At 31.6% G+C, this 15,714-nt stretch overlaps 1 protein-coding gene across 3 annotated transcripts in view; it reads left to right on the top strand.

Moving 5' to 3' along the window:
- The window catches only part of LOC134696451 (transcription intermediary factor 1-alpha-like), a 35,065-nt gene extending 23,243 nt beyond the window's left edge, over positions 1-11,822 (top strand). Inside the window, exons 1-7 of one of the 3 annotated variants that reach the window (XM_063558268.1) lie at positions 5,469-6,434; positions 6,856-6,903; positions 7,580-7,597; positions 8,045-8,059; positions 9,173-9,196; positions 10,095-10,112; positions 11,341-11,822. In XM_063558268.1, coding sequence (XP_063414338.1) covers positions 5,668-6,434; positions 6,856-6,903; positions 7,580-7,597; positions 8,045-8,059; positions 9,173-9,196; positions 10,095-10,112; positions 11,341-11,377 — 927 coding nt within the window. In that variant the 5' untranslated portion in view covers positions 5,469-5,667 and the 3' untranslated portion in view covers positions 11,378-11,822. Of the gene's footprint in view, positions 1-5,468; positions 6,435-6,855; positions 6,904-7,579; positions 7,598-8,044; positions 8,060-9,172; positions 9,197-10,094; positions 10,113-11,340 lie in introns of those variants that run through there. The other 2 variants (XM_063558269.1, XM_063558270.1) reach the window with 2 other exon arrangements.
- The last annotated feature ends 3,892 nt before the right edge of the window (positions 11,823-15,714 follow it).

Raw genomic sequence — 15,714 nt, forward strand, 5'->3', positions numbered from 1 at the left:
CCACAGAAGAGACCACATAACACAGAAATAAACAAACTATTAACATCTGTTCCATATATTGTAAGAACATTTTTCTGTTTTTTTTTATCTATTCAGATTGATATACAAAATTGGATGAAAAGTTATTAAACATTGCTGAGTTGACTTGTTTTAAGCGTACTAAATTTATTGCAGTCGATATGTCTGAAAATTGACAGAAAGTCTACACCTAACATAATGATTTATTGTTCAGACTTCTCAAATGCTTTTAAGATAAAAAAAAATATCCCTTTTTGACTCAAACTGATTTACTATTGTAACTTACTCGTATGACCAAGGTGGATGAATAATAGGAAATGTAGGAATAGGGAAATATACTTGAATGTTAATTATACTCCGATATAGACAAACATTAGCCTAGTCACTAAGCGAATTCGTGCATTTGTTTGTTCACGCCATTATAAAAAAAATCTCTTGGTAGAAAAGAAGGTGATTTGTAACTATTTCTCAAGTACTGTGAATATCATACATTAATGCTCATTGGAGCATAATCTAATATTTTTTTGAAATGCATTGTTCTGACAACAACTTCTGTCGTGTGAATAGTATCTATAATCTCATGTATGCAACAGATATCTCAAAATTATAAAATATTTTTATAGTAAGAACTGCATTAAGATTGATCAGACTGTTATCAGGTTGTTTTAATATTGCAAGATGTGGAATGTTTTTCAGTGAGACAACTCTCGATCAGATACCAAATAACGTAGAACTTTGCCGCTTTAGATCACTGTTTGGCATTTACAATGAGCAAACACATACTGCATATCAAGCTTTAGAGGGTATATTGTAACAATAAATATACAATGTAGGTACATTGTCGGAAAATATCAAATTGATTTGTACTACCTTTAAAAACAGGTCGAGTCCTAGACGAGCTTTTCTTTTGAATCAATATCCGTTCAAAAAGGTTTGACTTTGGTAAAAACAAGCAAATTCTTTGTGTCACTCTTTATCACTGATGTGTCTGCGGTTTATTTGAAACTGTATTATCAGTATGAAGATGAAATTGACATTTATTTGAAACTAGTAAAACGATTTATAAATTTTGTGTTATCATATCGAAATGTCAGAGCTGTATGCTGTACAGATATGCAACACCTGTCGACATCGTTTTTTTTTCAATATCAAATTGAACAAAATGTGTATGATATTTTCTAATTGCTATTTCAAAATAACTTGCTTTTGGGAAAGATAACAAACAACAAACAAACAAATATTTCATTTGCCAATCACGGCGCCCAGAATGAGCAGAATAATTATAATATAATTTTCAAACATAATGTAAAGTAAATTAAAAATAGGTTAAACAAAGTACATAATATGATTGATTTTGATTTAGTTGATTGATATCATATTAATGAAAATGAAGTAGGCAATTTATAAATAATAAACATATATAATACAATATGACCAATAGTCTGTTACACCTCGTAGTATATACTATTAATTTATCAAATGTAAAAGAAATAACTTATGTAAATGCATATTTGATCATACATAATTTTATATAGAGAAATCTTATTTTAATATTGTATTTCTGTTTATATTTAAAACCTCTAATAACTGACAAATTATTATCAAAATGTTTTTATCTTCATTTCCCATTAGCCAAATAAAAAGAGATTTGTTATCAAGTTTTGAAATATTTTTATTTTTACTATATATTTTGCTTAGAAAGGGATTTCTAACATTATCCAGAGTTTTACATGTTAAAAGAAAATGCATCTCATCTCCTATTTCCTCATTACAGAGTTTGCATATTCTATTTTCTAGTTTAATATTTAAAAAACGACCTTTTTCTATTTCAAGTTTGTGAGCTCCAATTCTAAATCTTGTTAAAACACATCTTTGAATCTATGGTAAGTAAGGCTCAAAATTAAAATTTAGTTTAAATAATCGATAAGTTCTAAGTTATGTACATCTGTCTTGCTTGAAATTAAGTACATTATAGCTATTGAAAAAACTGGACATTATCGTGATATATGGACTGCCTACAGAACAGTGGTATAAACTAAGAAAACGGGAAGGGTTAAGCCATAGACGAGGTCATAATCGCTTTTCCATTCATCACCACTGCCCTATGGGCACTACATGTATCACGATAATGATCAATTCTTATAAAACAGTTATGTTTATTTCATTGAGGAACCATGTTTTTAAAAATTTTCATAAATTCAAATGTTTCAAATCAAACTCGAGTTGTTGTACGATTTCTATAGGAAAAATTAAAATCCAGAAATAGTAATAATTATAAGTCACTGTTATTAATTTAAATGCAATTTTTCAGTATACAAATACAACATCTAGTTTTCTATAATTTTATAGTTAACGAAACGCGATTGCGTTTCTTTCAAATAACATAACTCTAAAAATAAAAACAGTATATGGGACATAACTCTTGTTCACAAGAGTGAGAGTTTTATTGATGTTTATTCATAACCACATTACGCAAGATAAAGTTTTATTATTATTATTATTTAAGTCATTCCGCCATCTGTTCTTCTTTCTGTTCATCCGTTCATCGTTTAACAATACTTCATCAGTCTTTTCGTCCGTCTATCATATATTTTCTCAGAAACTACAAATAATGGTGGCATAACATTCCAAAAGATAAAAGATTATGTACGTTGGTAAAAAACAATTGTATTAGAAATCAATTTCATTACTTATTTGAATGTAGCAATGACGAGGTTTCAAATTAAGACATGCATATATTCAAATTACTATGATATTGCTAAGCATTCAGAATATGTAATTTAAAAGGTTTTATATCTTTATTTATCATATATTTAGTACAAAATACAGCTATTTTGTATATCTAATAAAGGTCCGTTTTTCCAGTCTGTATCACCTATAAAAAAGAAGATGTGGTATGATAGCCAATGAGACAACTATCCACAAAAGACCGAAATGACACAAACATTAACAACTATAGGCCACCGTACGGCCTTCAACAACGAGCAAACCCCATACCCTGAATCGCATGGTAAACCCGTATCGCATGGTAAACCCGTATCGCATACCTGGCGTTATGTCATAATTCGAATGACGTCAACGTTTGACCTATGACGTCCAATTGCTGTATTTGAATCCTTGCATAGCAAAAAAGGAGTTCCCACTGAAACAAATGTCCTATCATTTCAACTAAAATCGATATTTTTCTAAAAGATATTTCCCAGTAACTTTACGAGCGACTTTCATAGAAAAAATAAGATGTAGAAATATCTGAAGTTCAAATTTTCGTGAAGTCTGTTTTCATGACCACAAATGCAAATCATAGATAAAGGTATTAAATTAGATAAACAAGTTGTTTTCTACATTGGCTAGAGGAGTAGGTGGAGTATTGAGATATCATAAAACATGTTTAACGCCGCCGCTTTTTTGCGCTTGTCGCACAACAGGAGCGTCTGACCTTTCTTAATCTCAAATGTTTTTCAATTGTAGCTCATTTAAATATTTCAGTGTTAAGTATGACATTAATTAATACAGTGCTAGTACACATTTTTGTTTCTAGGCTAGCTGAAGCACGCCTCCGGGTGCGTATTTACTCGATGTGCTGAAGACCATTGGTTGCCTTCGTTCGTGTCTGCTTTTTGTCGGGTTGTTGTCTCTATGACACATTCTCCGTTAATATTCTCCGCATTATGTGATTTTCAAAAAACGATTTGATGTTTGCACATTGCAATTATTCCTATTTCTAAACTTCAAATCGAGTTTTGCAACATATAGTGACAGGGAAATATGAGATGTTATAATATCCTGAATAAAGGAGTAGGCCAATTTTGTTTTGGTTCAAGGGACGATTGTAAACTCAACATGTCAGCTGGATAGGGATTTCAATGAAACAATTTCCTCACAAAAAAGTATACTATTTAATTTTTGTATAAGTTACTCTATTGTTTTAAAACTGTTCATTTACATGATATTATATCTATGATCTTCATCAGATGAATAGATTTCATGTGTCTGTCATTTTTTTTTATGGCAAACCATACAATGTTCTGCCAAGGCAAAAGTACAAAACGAACCTTTTCATTCTATATTTAAATATTATGCTGATAAAATTGAGAATGGAAATGGGGAATGTGTCAAAGAGACAATTACACGACCATAGAAAAATACAACAACAGCAGAAGGTCACCAACAGGTCTTCAATGTAGCGAGAAATTCCCGCACCCGGAGGCGTCCTTCAGCTTCACCCCTAAACAAATATATACTAGTTCAGTGATAATGAACGCCATACTAATTTCCAAATTGTATGTTCATTCATCTATGTTTTTTTTTGCCGATTGGTTACCAAGAGTTGTAAACCTCTATATCGTTAATACTCTGTCGCTGAGTTGTCCCATTTACAAGCATACCTTATCATGATATATATTTCGTCTTAACGTCTTGAAACATATTTACTTTATGAAGAACTATGCTTATTCCTACATTAAATGAACCAAAATTAAAATTCTAGATCTGTCAATAAGTTTTGTTTGTTGATATTTTAGCAGACTGTCGGTATTTATAAACGTACTTTTTGTGTAACATAGTCTGAAGGAAACACCAATGATAAAAATGTGCTTCAACGTTGTTGTTTTTCTTAGGTGATGTACATCAAATAGATATAAGAAGATTTGGATCGAGTGACAATAAGACAACTCTCAATTTAAATCACAATTTGTAAAAGTAATTTGTAAATAATTATAGGTCAAAGTACGACCCTTTAACGCGGAGACTTCTCTCACACCTACCAGCAAAAAAGGGGCAGAAGAATCACTAGTGTTTCCGCCACTGGAAATTAGACCGATTTTATACGGTATACGGAAAATCAGGAATCAGAATATTATTTTGTCATCTGCTTGACCAAAATGTATTTTTTCTTATAAAATTTGGGATTAAAACATTTTTTAGAAAAAAGACATACCTTTTTTTTTTTAGTTAAATGGTCAATCCCTTAGTGTACTGATATGAATAGTAATTTACTGGAATTGTTTGAAATAAAGTTATTGATTCTAACGTTAATATTTTAACCAAAAAGACAGGAAATATGTCGGTGGAACAAATAGTTCAAATCTAATTGAAATCAAAGTGCCCACGAACTATCGCATCATGCACGAGTGATTCTATTCATAAAAAGAGTCCGTGTAACAACTAAAAAGTGTCTCTGTATCATCTAAAAAGTGTCCGTGTAACACCCGTTAATGTACTGTTTTTGTATAGGTCTACTGGGGGCAAAGTCGTACAAGATCATTTAAATAGTGTTTCCTGGTGCATCTGAATATCAATAAAGGTGAGATATGAATATTTGAATATCTATTAATAGTACACATTGAAATGTAAACAAACATGCTATAATATTAATAAAGGTGAGATATGAACATATAAATATCTATAAACAGCATACATTAAAAAGGAAACAAACATGCTACAAACTAGCTTAAACATTTGGTATTCTGAACCAGATTCAATTTAAACCTTAACAGTTTTATCGATAACTATCCTTGAAATCGTGGGCGTAGAAATATTAAGTAAAGTCTAGATATTGTAGCAATTTCCGTAACTTCCTGTTAGTCTTGTCCAATGTCGTTTATTTATTAGACATGACCTGTCACAAGACAACTATATAAAACAACAAAAATGGCACAATCTGCATCGAAATCCTGTGACATCTGTATGAGTGGACCGGGGCGTAACATATGTGAACTATGCGATCAATGGATGTGTGAAAGTTGTAAAACTTTACATTTAAGGTCAAAAATAAGTAGAAATCATACATTTATAAATGGGTCACATATCAACACAGAGGATAAACTGTTTTGCAAAGAACACGATGAAAATATTATATTTTACTGCAATGATTGTGACATGCCAATTTGCAAAATTTGCGTTGTCAAAAAACACAAAAAGCATGATATGTCTGAAATCAACGAATCGACACAGAAGTTACAGGTTGAAGTGAAAAAGTTCATTGACTTACGGATTAATTGTGTAAAAACAGATCTAGACAAGATTGAACAAGGCACGGTAAAGTACCAGAGCGACATACACGAAGCTATAAGCGCTATCACAGAAGACGGGAACCAGATGAAGCAGTGGATTGATCAAAAAGTCCAAGCCCTTATTACATCATTGGAAGAAAAAGGGACAGCGAACCTGAATGCCTTACAATCAAAAAGAACTGACTTTCAAAATGATTTAGAAAAGTTCCAGAAATGTCAGACTGCTTTTACCGAGAGCCAGAAACTTGTCAATGTAACTGAACTTCTAGCACAGCTGACACATATAAAATCCGAGTTAAGAATTGCATTAGAAAAGCAGTTACCAGTCATGTCGACAGTAAAATATTACAAAAAAGATGTATCAGAACAGGAAATATCCATTCTATTTGGAGAACTATCATTCCGGTAAGTTGTGAACTGTAGAAAAGTTTTTTTTATGTCACTATGTAGTTTTTTCTTTTCACCATGGCTAATTCATTTACTAATAAAGACTTATTTGTGTTTTGATTAAAACTATACATTTGAAATTCTTGTTCTTTTGTTACACATTAACTGTTGTATGAACATGTTTGCAATTAAATGTCTGCTTCCGTATTTTCAAAGAGTAAATCAGTACAAACAAAAATGAAAGGGATACTTTCAGGTCATTACTCAAGAAAGTTAATTTAATTATGAATATTCAAAGAACCATAAAACCTCCTAATATATATATAAACTTTGGTCTACAGAAGACATTTCTATCCAAACTTTGACCTAAATTTATACGGCCTTTAAATTTATCGTTTTTTGTCGTTAACAGTTTTCTCAGTTTACATTTACATTTCAGATCAGAGTCCGACAAGAAACTTTTCAGATACCAATGTGACCATTGCTGGTAAGCATAACACTTTTATTTAGGTTGAATGTTGAAAGATGTTTGGATATGCCAAGATGATATAAGAAACCTTTCTTTCTATGAATATAATAAAAAGAGTAAAAATGAATAACTACCGAGCTCTATCGAACATTCTAAACAGAAAGTTCCTAGTCAAATGTCAAAGTTAAAAGCTCAGACACATCAAAGAATGGATATCCAATAGGAAGGATTTGCAAATAATATTGTGTGACTTAAAATAAAAAGCTCAAATGCACAACATAAACATGATAAAGGTACTAAAAGAAAAGGTAATTTAGATAACATGATAAAACATAGCATAACCAAACACATCATGAATTTTAGGAAAACCATGAATAAAAAGGTCAGACCGATACAAGAAATATAATGACTGAACGATGAAACAATTTCACACAACACCAGAAAATGCAGATAATTAACTCATAATCGTGAATTATGATCAAATGTTATAAATACATAAAAAAGTCAGAGAAAATATGATTGAAGATTATATTTAACCCAAATCAAATTTATATATTACCCGAGGAAACAGATCATGAAATTAATTTAAATAGTTCAAAACAGCAGTACTGCTGAAATGAATTCGATTAAATTTTAGAGTTCTAATTCGTATAAGAATACCTTTACAACATATACCTCCCTATTGTTTTTTCAGGGAAAAAAGACTTTCTGAGTAAGTACAACTTTAAATATTTTTTCGATTGTCACCATGAAAATGAAAAAAAAATGTTTTTCATAAGTCATGTAAATGTATTTCCTTAATGATATTATTAATTCTCCATAGTTTTTCTTGGTTGTTTTGTCGTTGCGTTCTAGATGTTCTACTTTAGCAAGATAATATGTGGCATTACCAAAAGATGAAAAAAATAAGTATTTGGTCTTACTGACGATAATCTGTTGAATAATTAAGGAAGATGATGTGTTGAGGGGGGAAACTTTCGCACAATTTTTTTTTTATCAAAAGATGGACTAATAATAAACCAGGGAAACAGCGTAGCATTATTATTACAAGTTTATTCGAGAAAAAAGTAAAGAAAATCAAATGTCAAATAAACAAAATCAACTCCATAAGTGAATGATATTTTTCAATTGTCATTTTCTTTTTCATATTGTTTTGTAGAGACAACCCAACAAGGTGAGTATACATTTATATTACTTTCATAAGTCAGTATTTACAACCTATCATTTTATATATGAAAACTATATAATTGACTATGCATCCTTTCAATTCCGATTTAAAATAAAGGCAACAAGAGTATACCGATGTTCGAAATTCATAAATCTATTGAGTAAAACACAAATCCGGGTCACAAACTAAAACCGTGGGAAACATATCAAATATAAGAGAACCACGACACAACAGAAACACTGCATTATTTAAAATGAAACGCACACAGAAACGAACTATCATATAACAAAAGTCATTTTCCTGATTTATTAGTACAGGTCATTTAAAAAAAAAATGATGGGTTGAACCTGGTTTAACATTATTAATTTTCTATAAACGTACAGAGAAGTTTATTTATAACTCTATATTATAATAAGTGATATAGAGATACATGTATCGCGAAAAAGAGAGGAGAGAGGGTAGAAAGAGACAGTTTTACTATTGAGTAAAAAAGAACTGAAAGTTGATGTACTTACTATTTGTATAATATTTATACTAAAAATTAAAAAAAAAAAATCATATATGTCTGAAGCATGTTCATGCAACCATTCTCATTTTGCACTTTCTGTGCAGCATTCTGCACTTTGTGTGCAGACGTTAAATGAAAGCTCGCAAACAAACGTTAAATGTATGCAACAGATAGATATTTGATAAATGTTATTGTTTTCAAAACTGAATAGGCGCATACGTTGTATATAAATGACACCTAACATCCACGCATTCCAACATCTATCTAAATCCCGAATGCAAATACAAACTTAATCGGAAGACGTCATATGTATCAATTGTAATTATTTTACAATATAATGATAAACAAGATGCTAGTATTACTAGACTTGTAATTCCTTACATAAATCAAGGATTTAACATTGAAAAGAAAAACGTTCAAATTATTCAAATAATTATTTAAAAAAAAAAGCATCATTTCTTAAAAAATAAGATGACAAGCCGTTCCCGCGCAGAGTTCCACTTACATAATAATGGCATTCCTAATTAATGTATACCTCCAAAAAATATTCCCTTAAAACATGTAAGTTTGTTTCAAGACTTTTATGCTTATATTTATGTTGTATTTTACAGTTGGCCAATACATGGACGATTTTAGTAAGTTTGAATTTGTACATATTTACATATTAACGATGTATTTTCCATACAATATAGCATGATAAAATATTAAACCATCAAAACACACAATAAAATTTAGCGATTTTTTTAGTCATCTAACCTTGACCACTAAACTAAAAACAAAAATCAGATACTCTATGTATAGATTGTCGGGGTTTCTACAAATTGATGTCGTAAAAATTCTGATCATCTGTTTTTCGTTCTATTATTGGTAAAGTGTATTTCCCCCTCCCTTAGAAAGTTTTACACTTGACAAAAGCAAGTTTGATAACGTCTTCTTACACATTGCGACGTCGCTGTTACTTTCTATTCAGACATTGTGACGGGGGACGTCACTGACAATGCCTGTTCATCGTTATAAAGCCGTGATACGAGAAATACGGAACGACTAAGAATGATGATATATGCATAGTGAAGGACTATAAAACAGCTTATAACCTTGTAAAGTTGTGGTTCTGCTCATGTCACAAAAGACACAGTTTAACACGGAATCTAGGAAAAGAATCAAATATTTTAGTTTTTATTTAACTTTAGAAAATTTCAAAGATCTGATAACGAATGAAGATGACATGGTTTGACTTAAACAAATAAATAATAGACTGAAAATAAGAAAATTAAAAATTAACTTATATAAGACAACTTAAAAACAAGGTTCAATAAAAGGTAAATGATTAAATGTGCGTCATAAGAGCGGTTTGAGATGTGAACGTTACAAAATATGCGATGTAAATTGATTCCTTCAATGGCAAATATATATGAGAATGTATGTCTTCATGATCAAAGTCTAAATGATATATATGAATGAAATGAATAACTGTGTAACTCTTTGATACGTAAATTTAGTGAATTTTGTCTTTTTAACAATGCTATATTTTAGCATGTGCAAAAACTGTCGGTAAGTGTGCTTTGTGTTTACCTCCCCTTTCCTTTCTTTCGATTTATCATTGTTTTTTTGTTTTTGCCTTTCCTTCCCTTTTTCTTTTCTTAGTTTGTTTAATTATCGCTTCATTATATTTCGTATGGAATGTCTTATAATAATGTGTATGTACTAAAAATAGATAGAAGAGGTGGTATTAGTGCCAATGAGACAACCCTCCATCAAAGTCACAATTAGTGAAAGAAAAATCATTATAGGTCAAAGTACGGTTTTCCACACAGAGCCTTGGATGACATCAAAATACAACTATGATTAAAATGATGAAATGATTTTACCTGCGAATAACAAACAATTTCAGATTGCAACATGAATCTATCAGTAGGGCAATAAGGCCTTTAATTGGCCCGCAAACTACTACAGATTGCATAGGTGTCATAGAAATAAGATGTGATATGGGTGCCAATTAAACAACCAAGTCATTTTGTGTAAAAAGTAAACAATTATAAGTTGATATACAGCCTTCAACACCGATGATTGGCTTACTACGAACAGGAAGCTTTATAAGACGGCTCTAAAATAAGAAGTGTAAACAAATCAAACATGAAAACCAACACTCTCATCTAGTAAAAATAACACAAGACCGAGCAACACTTTTACACATCAAACAGTTAAAAGACAACTGTAAATACTAACTTCGTATATAAACGCTTAACTTTTCAATCATACGCATGGTGTTCCATCATTAGACAAGAATTAAAATGATGGCATTTTAGATATTTGATTTGTTAAATAAATATAAAAAAAGAAAAAAATTAAGAAATAAGCATTGCATCTTCAACTTTGTATTTGTTTAGCTTTTCAACTGTTTTGATTTGAGGGTCACTGATGAGTCTTATGTAGACGAAAAGCGCGTCTGGCGTATTAAATTTTAATACTGGTACATTTGATAACTATGTTTCATGTATTACACCAGGACATCAGGAACTATCGTTGTCTTTAAATACAACTTATCTACTGGTAAATTTTAACATGTTTCATGTATTACACAAGGACATCAGGAACTGTCGTTGTCTATAAATACAACTTATCTACTGGTAAATGGCAATATTTGTTTTTGCTTTTTTCTCAATTACATATGTATCTGCATATATCACAAGGAAAACGGATTATAAATATTTTTAACAAAATATCAAATATTAGCATAAATGTTTGTCCTATTAAACATGCTAAATACTATATCTTTCAGATGTCTGAGGTGGTTTTTTCTCAAAGAAGAGAAGTAACAGAAAACTTAATTAACAAAGCAAATATACATGACAATTCAGTGAATTATTTACTTTGACTATAAGAAAATGCTGATCAATTTAACGGCATTGAAATCTTTTTTGTATCATATCTATGTACAAGTCTTACAGACTCGATGTAATCATGCTGAAAATTTTCAGTCTCAATCGGTAATATATTGCTTTCCATTTAGAGACATTTTAAACACTTTAAATCGTTAAATTGATATAAAGTACCAGTGTACTAAGGTTTCGGTAACATTATTCTTTTTTCAAAGCGTTGGGACTATTGGTTTCATCTTATTATTTGTTTGTGACCGTATCGATCTTTTGATTAAATATGTTTGTAACTTATTATTACAGTTTGTTCAAATGTTGTGCTGTCATGATCAAACACCTGTTCTAGGTTAGAGTTAGAATTTGGCACTCACAAATATGTTTAACTCTGTCACATAAAGTCAATATGAGTTAGATAAATTTATTTTCTTGTAACTATAGAATAGTTTTTAAACCAAAGGTTTTATTACATTTAAATTGTATTGTGTTTGTGTAAATTATATGTATCTAAGCAATTAAATTTCTTTTCTTTTAAATATGTATTCTATATATCCCCTTTGTGTGCCCTAACTTGGTTCTGCATTTTACACATTCATTAAAAATAAGAATAAGAAGATGTGGTATGATTGCAAGTGAGACAACTCTTTACAATATACAAAATGACGCACACACTAACAAGGTCATCGTCCAGCCTGCAACAATGAGTAAAACCGATACCACAAAGCCAACTGTAAGTTATATATGTCCTTAGTCAGGATCTTATAGAACAGAGGTTGTCGTGTATTCATTTTTGTCATAAAAAAAAATCGTATGTTTTTTTATAATTTAGGAAGATATTTTTCTATTTCAAATAAACTTCAGTTTTTCGTGTTGGAGTATTTCAAAGCCGACCATGTTTTTTTTTGTCTCGTTGTAGAAAGGTCATACGGTGTCCTATATAAATACTTATTACAATGTTATTTCAAGATCGGATATTGTCTTGTTCGCAATCATATCGTCTCTCCTCATGTTTAAAACAGTAAACATATATAAATTGGCTCTAACGTATGTTCGTATAGATGAGTTTTTATTAACACAATTCGTGCCACTTTCTCAATATTGAGTCAGCTTCAAACCTCCTATCATAAGGCCCTCTGCCACAAACCTACAGAGAACTTTCAGAACCATCGCCAAGGTTCGGATGTTCACTTAGAAAAAACTAACTACGTCAGTGTCAATTATAGTACACTTCCATCACTAATAAATTTGGTTCCAATGAAGACGTGAGATTGAACTAAGTGTACTTGAAATGAGTGAATGTAAGTAGTTTCCGTAAGATTTCGAGGTAATGTTTTACTTTGTATTTTTAGCCGAGTGCAGACGTATATAAATTTTTACTATTACATATAATATTGTACCTGAGTGCTGATGGACATTGACATTAGATCAAGACTTAAACATCAAAATTTACGATGGGAGATATTGCTGGTGGATGTTTCGTTTCCGAGGATATCACCAGCACAGTTGTCAACACTTCGGTGTTGACATGAATATCAATGATGTGGTCATTTTTATAAATTTCCTGTATACACAACTTTTTAAAATTTTGGATCCTCAATGCTCTTAAACTTTGTACTTGTTTGGGTTTATAAATATATTTGATTTGAGCGTCACTAATGAGTCTTATGTAGACGAAACGCGCGTCTGGCGTACTAAATTATCATCCTGGTACCTTTGATAACTATTATGTCTAAATTATTTTTAACAAAAATGGATTATTTTGTAAATATAAGTTATGAAACACCATGCTCAACAACCAACACTTTTTTGTGTGAAATCTGGGACTATTACATTGGTCGCAGGTGAGATGAAGCCTACAAGCAATATTTTTTTTGCCAAAATAATAGATATTAAACTGCAGAAAAAATATTTGTAAATTATTGAACGCCAATGCCTGCATCGTACATATACAGTTATTGTTACTTGTGAAAAAAAAACGTTCATAAAGGATAGCTGAATACAAGAAGATACACGTGTCATCATGATCATTTAGGTTTCACGTACTATGAGCCGAAAGATAAAGGTGAAGCATTTATCAGTTAGTATTGGAGATATATATGGAGATCACAAACTGTATAGCAGACAGACGCGTAAAAACATTATTTTAATGCGAAAAAAATCATGTGGTCTATTTAATTGCTTTTTTTAATGATTTTAATTGTGAATTCTAATTTTACCTGCTGCTAGAAGTATTGTTTGATACAGTATATCAATTTCCTACTTTGTCAGTGGTTCAGTTTTTTTGGGGTTTTTTTTTATTTCCCTTTCCACTCTGACAAAGTAGTTTTCTTTTAGACACTAAATAAAGGCAACAGTAGTATACCGCTGTTCAAAACTCATAAATCCATGGACAAAAAACAAAATCGGGGCAACAAACCAAAACCGAGGGAAACGCATTAAATATAAGAGGAGAACAACGACACAACACCGAAACGCAACAGCACACAGAAACGGACCAAGCAACAGACAATACACCACGAGAATAACAAATATAACATCAAAACCAAATACATGAATATGGGATAGACAAGTACCGTGCCACGTCTTATCTCAAAATTAAGAGAAAACAGAAACGACTCAACGTTAAAATGCAACACACACACAGAAACGAACAATATTATAACAATGGCCATCTTCCTGACTTGGTACAGGACACTTTTAAAGGGAAATAAAAGTGGTGGGTTAAACCTGGTTTTAAGGCATGCCAAACCTCGCACTTTAATGGCACAGTTAAATATAACATTAAAATGAAAACAAAAAATTACAGGACTACAATACAAATAAAAAGCAGAACATATTAGACAAAGAAAAGCATGATCAATAGATAACAAAAAGCATCAGGTTTAAAATTCAATACGCCAAAAACGCGTCTAGTCCACACGAGACTCAACCAGTGACGAAAAAAATACAAAATTGTACAGCACTGAAGATCAAAAGTTGAAAAGGTTTTGCCAAATACGGCATTGTTTGTATGCCCAGGATAAGAACATTCATATTATATAAAACAATTCACACTATTGCAAACAGTAAATTTTAACAAATGAATATGAAAGAGATATACATAATGAAACTGAAGTAAAAACTAATTACAGAAAACTAAACCCGAATACATAACGCCCAGATATACAAGATCGAAAGTGAAAAAAGTACAAAGTTGTACAGCACTGAAGATCAAAAGTTGAAAAGGTTTTACTAAATACGGCATTGTATTATGCCCGGGATAAGAACCCTATACTAAAACATTTCTTGAGTGCTTGAATTTCTTGTATTAAATGAGGTCTATATTACAGAGTTTTTCAGCCAAATTTCTATTTATGATGCCTTGAATTAATTTTAATTTGTCTGGTTCATCATGTTCATAATCCCCTCCATCACGCTTCTTGGCAGTCATGAAAAATCTTGCTAACAAGAGGTCATGTTCCTGAGGAGGAATCTCATTAAATTCCCGTAGTTCATTTTCATCGGAAAGCCATGTTTTTAACTTGTTGACATCTGAATGTGTCTTCCTACTTGTATTCTTATTTCTCATTTGGTCGATGAATTCATATGTAGTAATCTGCTCAGCAGCACGATCGCGTTCTTCAATCCGATCTTCTTGTTCTAAAACATCTTGAGCCAAACGATTCATTACTTATTTCCCCATTTGACTGCCGTGCGGGCTCCATGGCAACGTCATGACATCAACAGCTAATCAATGTTGTCGTCTCCTGAATAAAAAATTCATAGAGACGTCGTATAGAATTCGAACGAGAAATCAGAGTAGGATGCGAGTAGGATGCGAGAAAGGGTGCGCGATATGGACTAAACAGCAGGCTATTAATTATATATCCAAAAAAATGTGGGTTCGTGGCCTAGTGGTTAAGACCGATGGCTACAGTGCTGAAGCTTCCGTGTTCGATCCTGGCTCGGGCGCTGGTATTTCAGTACTATTACATGTAGTAGGGTGCTTTTTACCCTACCACACACACCTATGGTACTTAGACCGGAGAATATACTAGAATGGGTACTTTGGGGGCCTCGATAGGTTAAAGTGGTCCCCGACTTTGACCTGGAGATCAATCTATAGATATATCTTCAGTTTTTCTGTTCCCGTCGAGAAGCCCAGTGGTATTCTCCGAGTTCTGCGGCTTCCTCAACCATAATAACAGACTTTCCTGTGTCTCCTAACACTCCCTCTGTGTTTGGTTGGAGATTGTCCTGATGGTAATTGTATATAAGTTAGTGACACATCTATATTAATC

Source organism: Mytilus trossulus, chromosome 14 (assembly GCF_036588685.1).
Source record: "Mytilus trossulus isolate FHL-02 chromosome 14, PNRI_Mtr1.1.1.hap1, whole genome shotgun sequence".
Classification (NCBI taxonomy): domain Eukaryota; kingdom Metazoa; phylum Mollusca; class Bivalvia; order Mytilida; family Mytilidae; genus Mytilus; species Mytilus trossulus.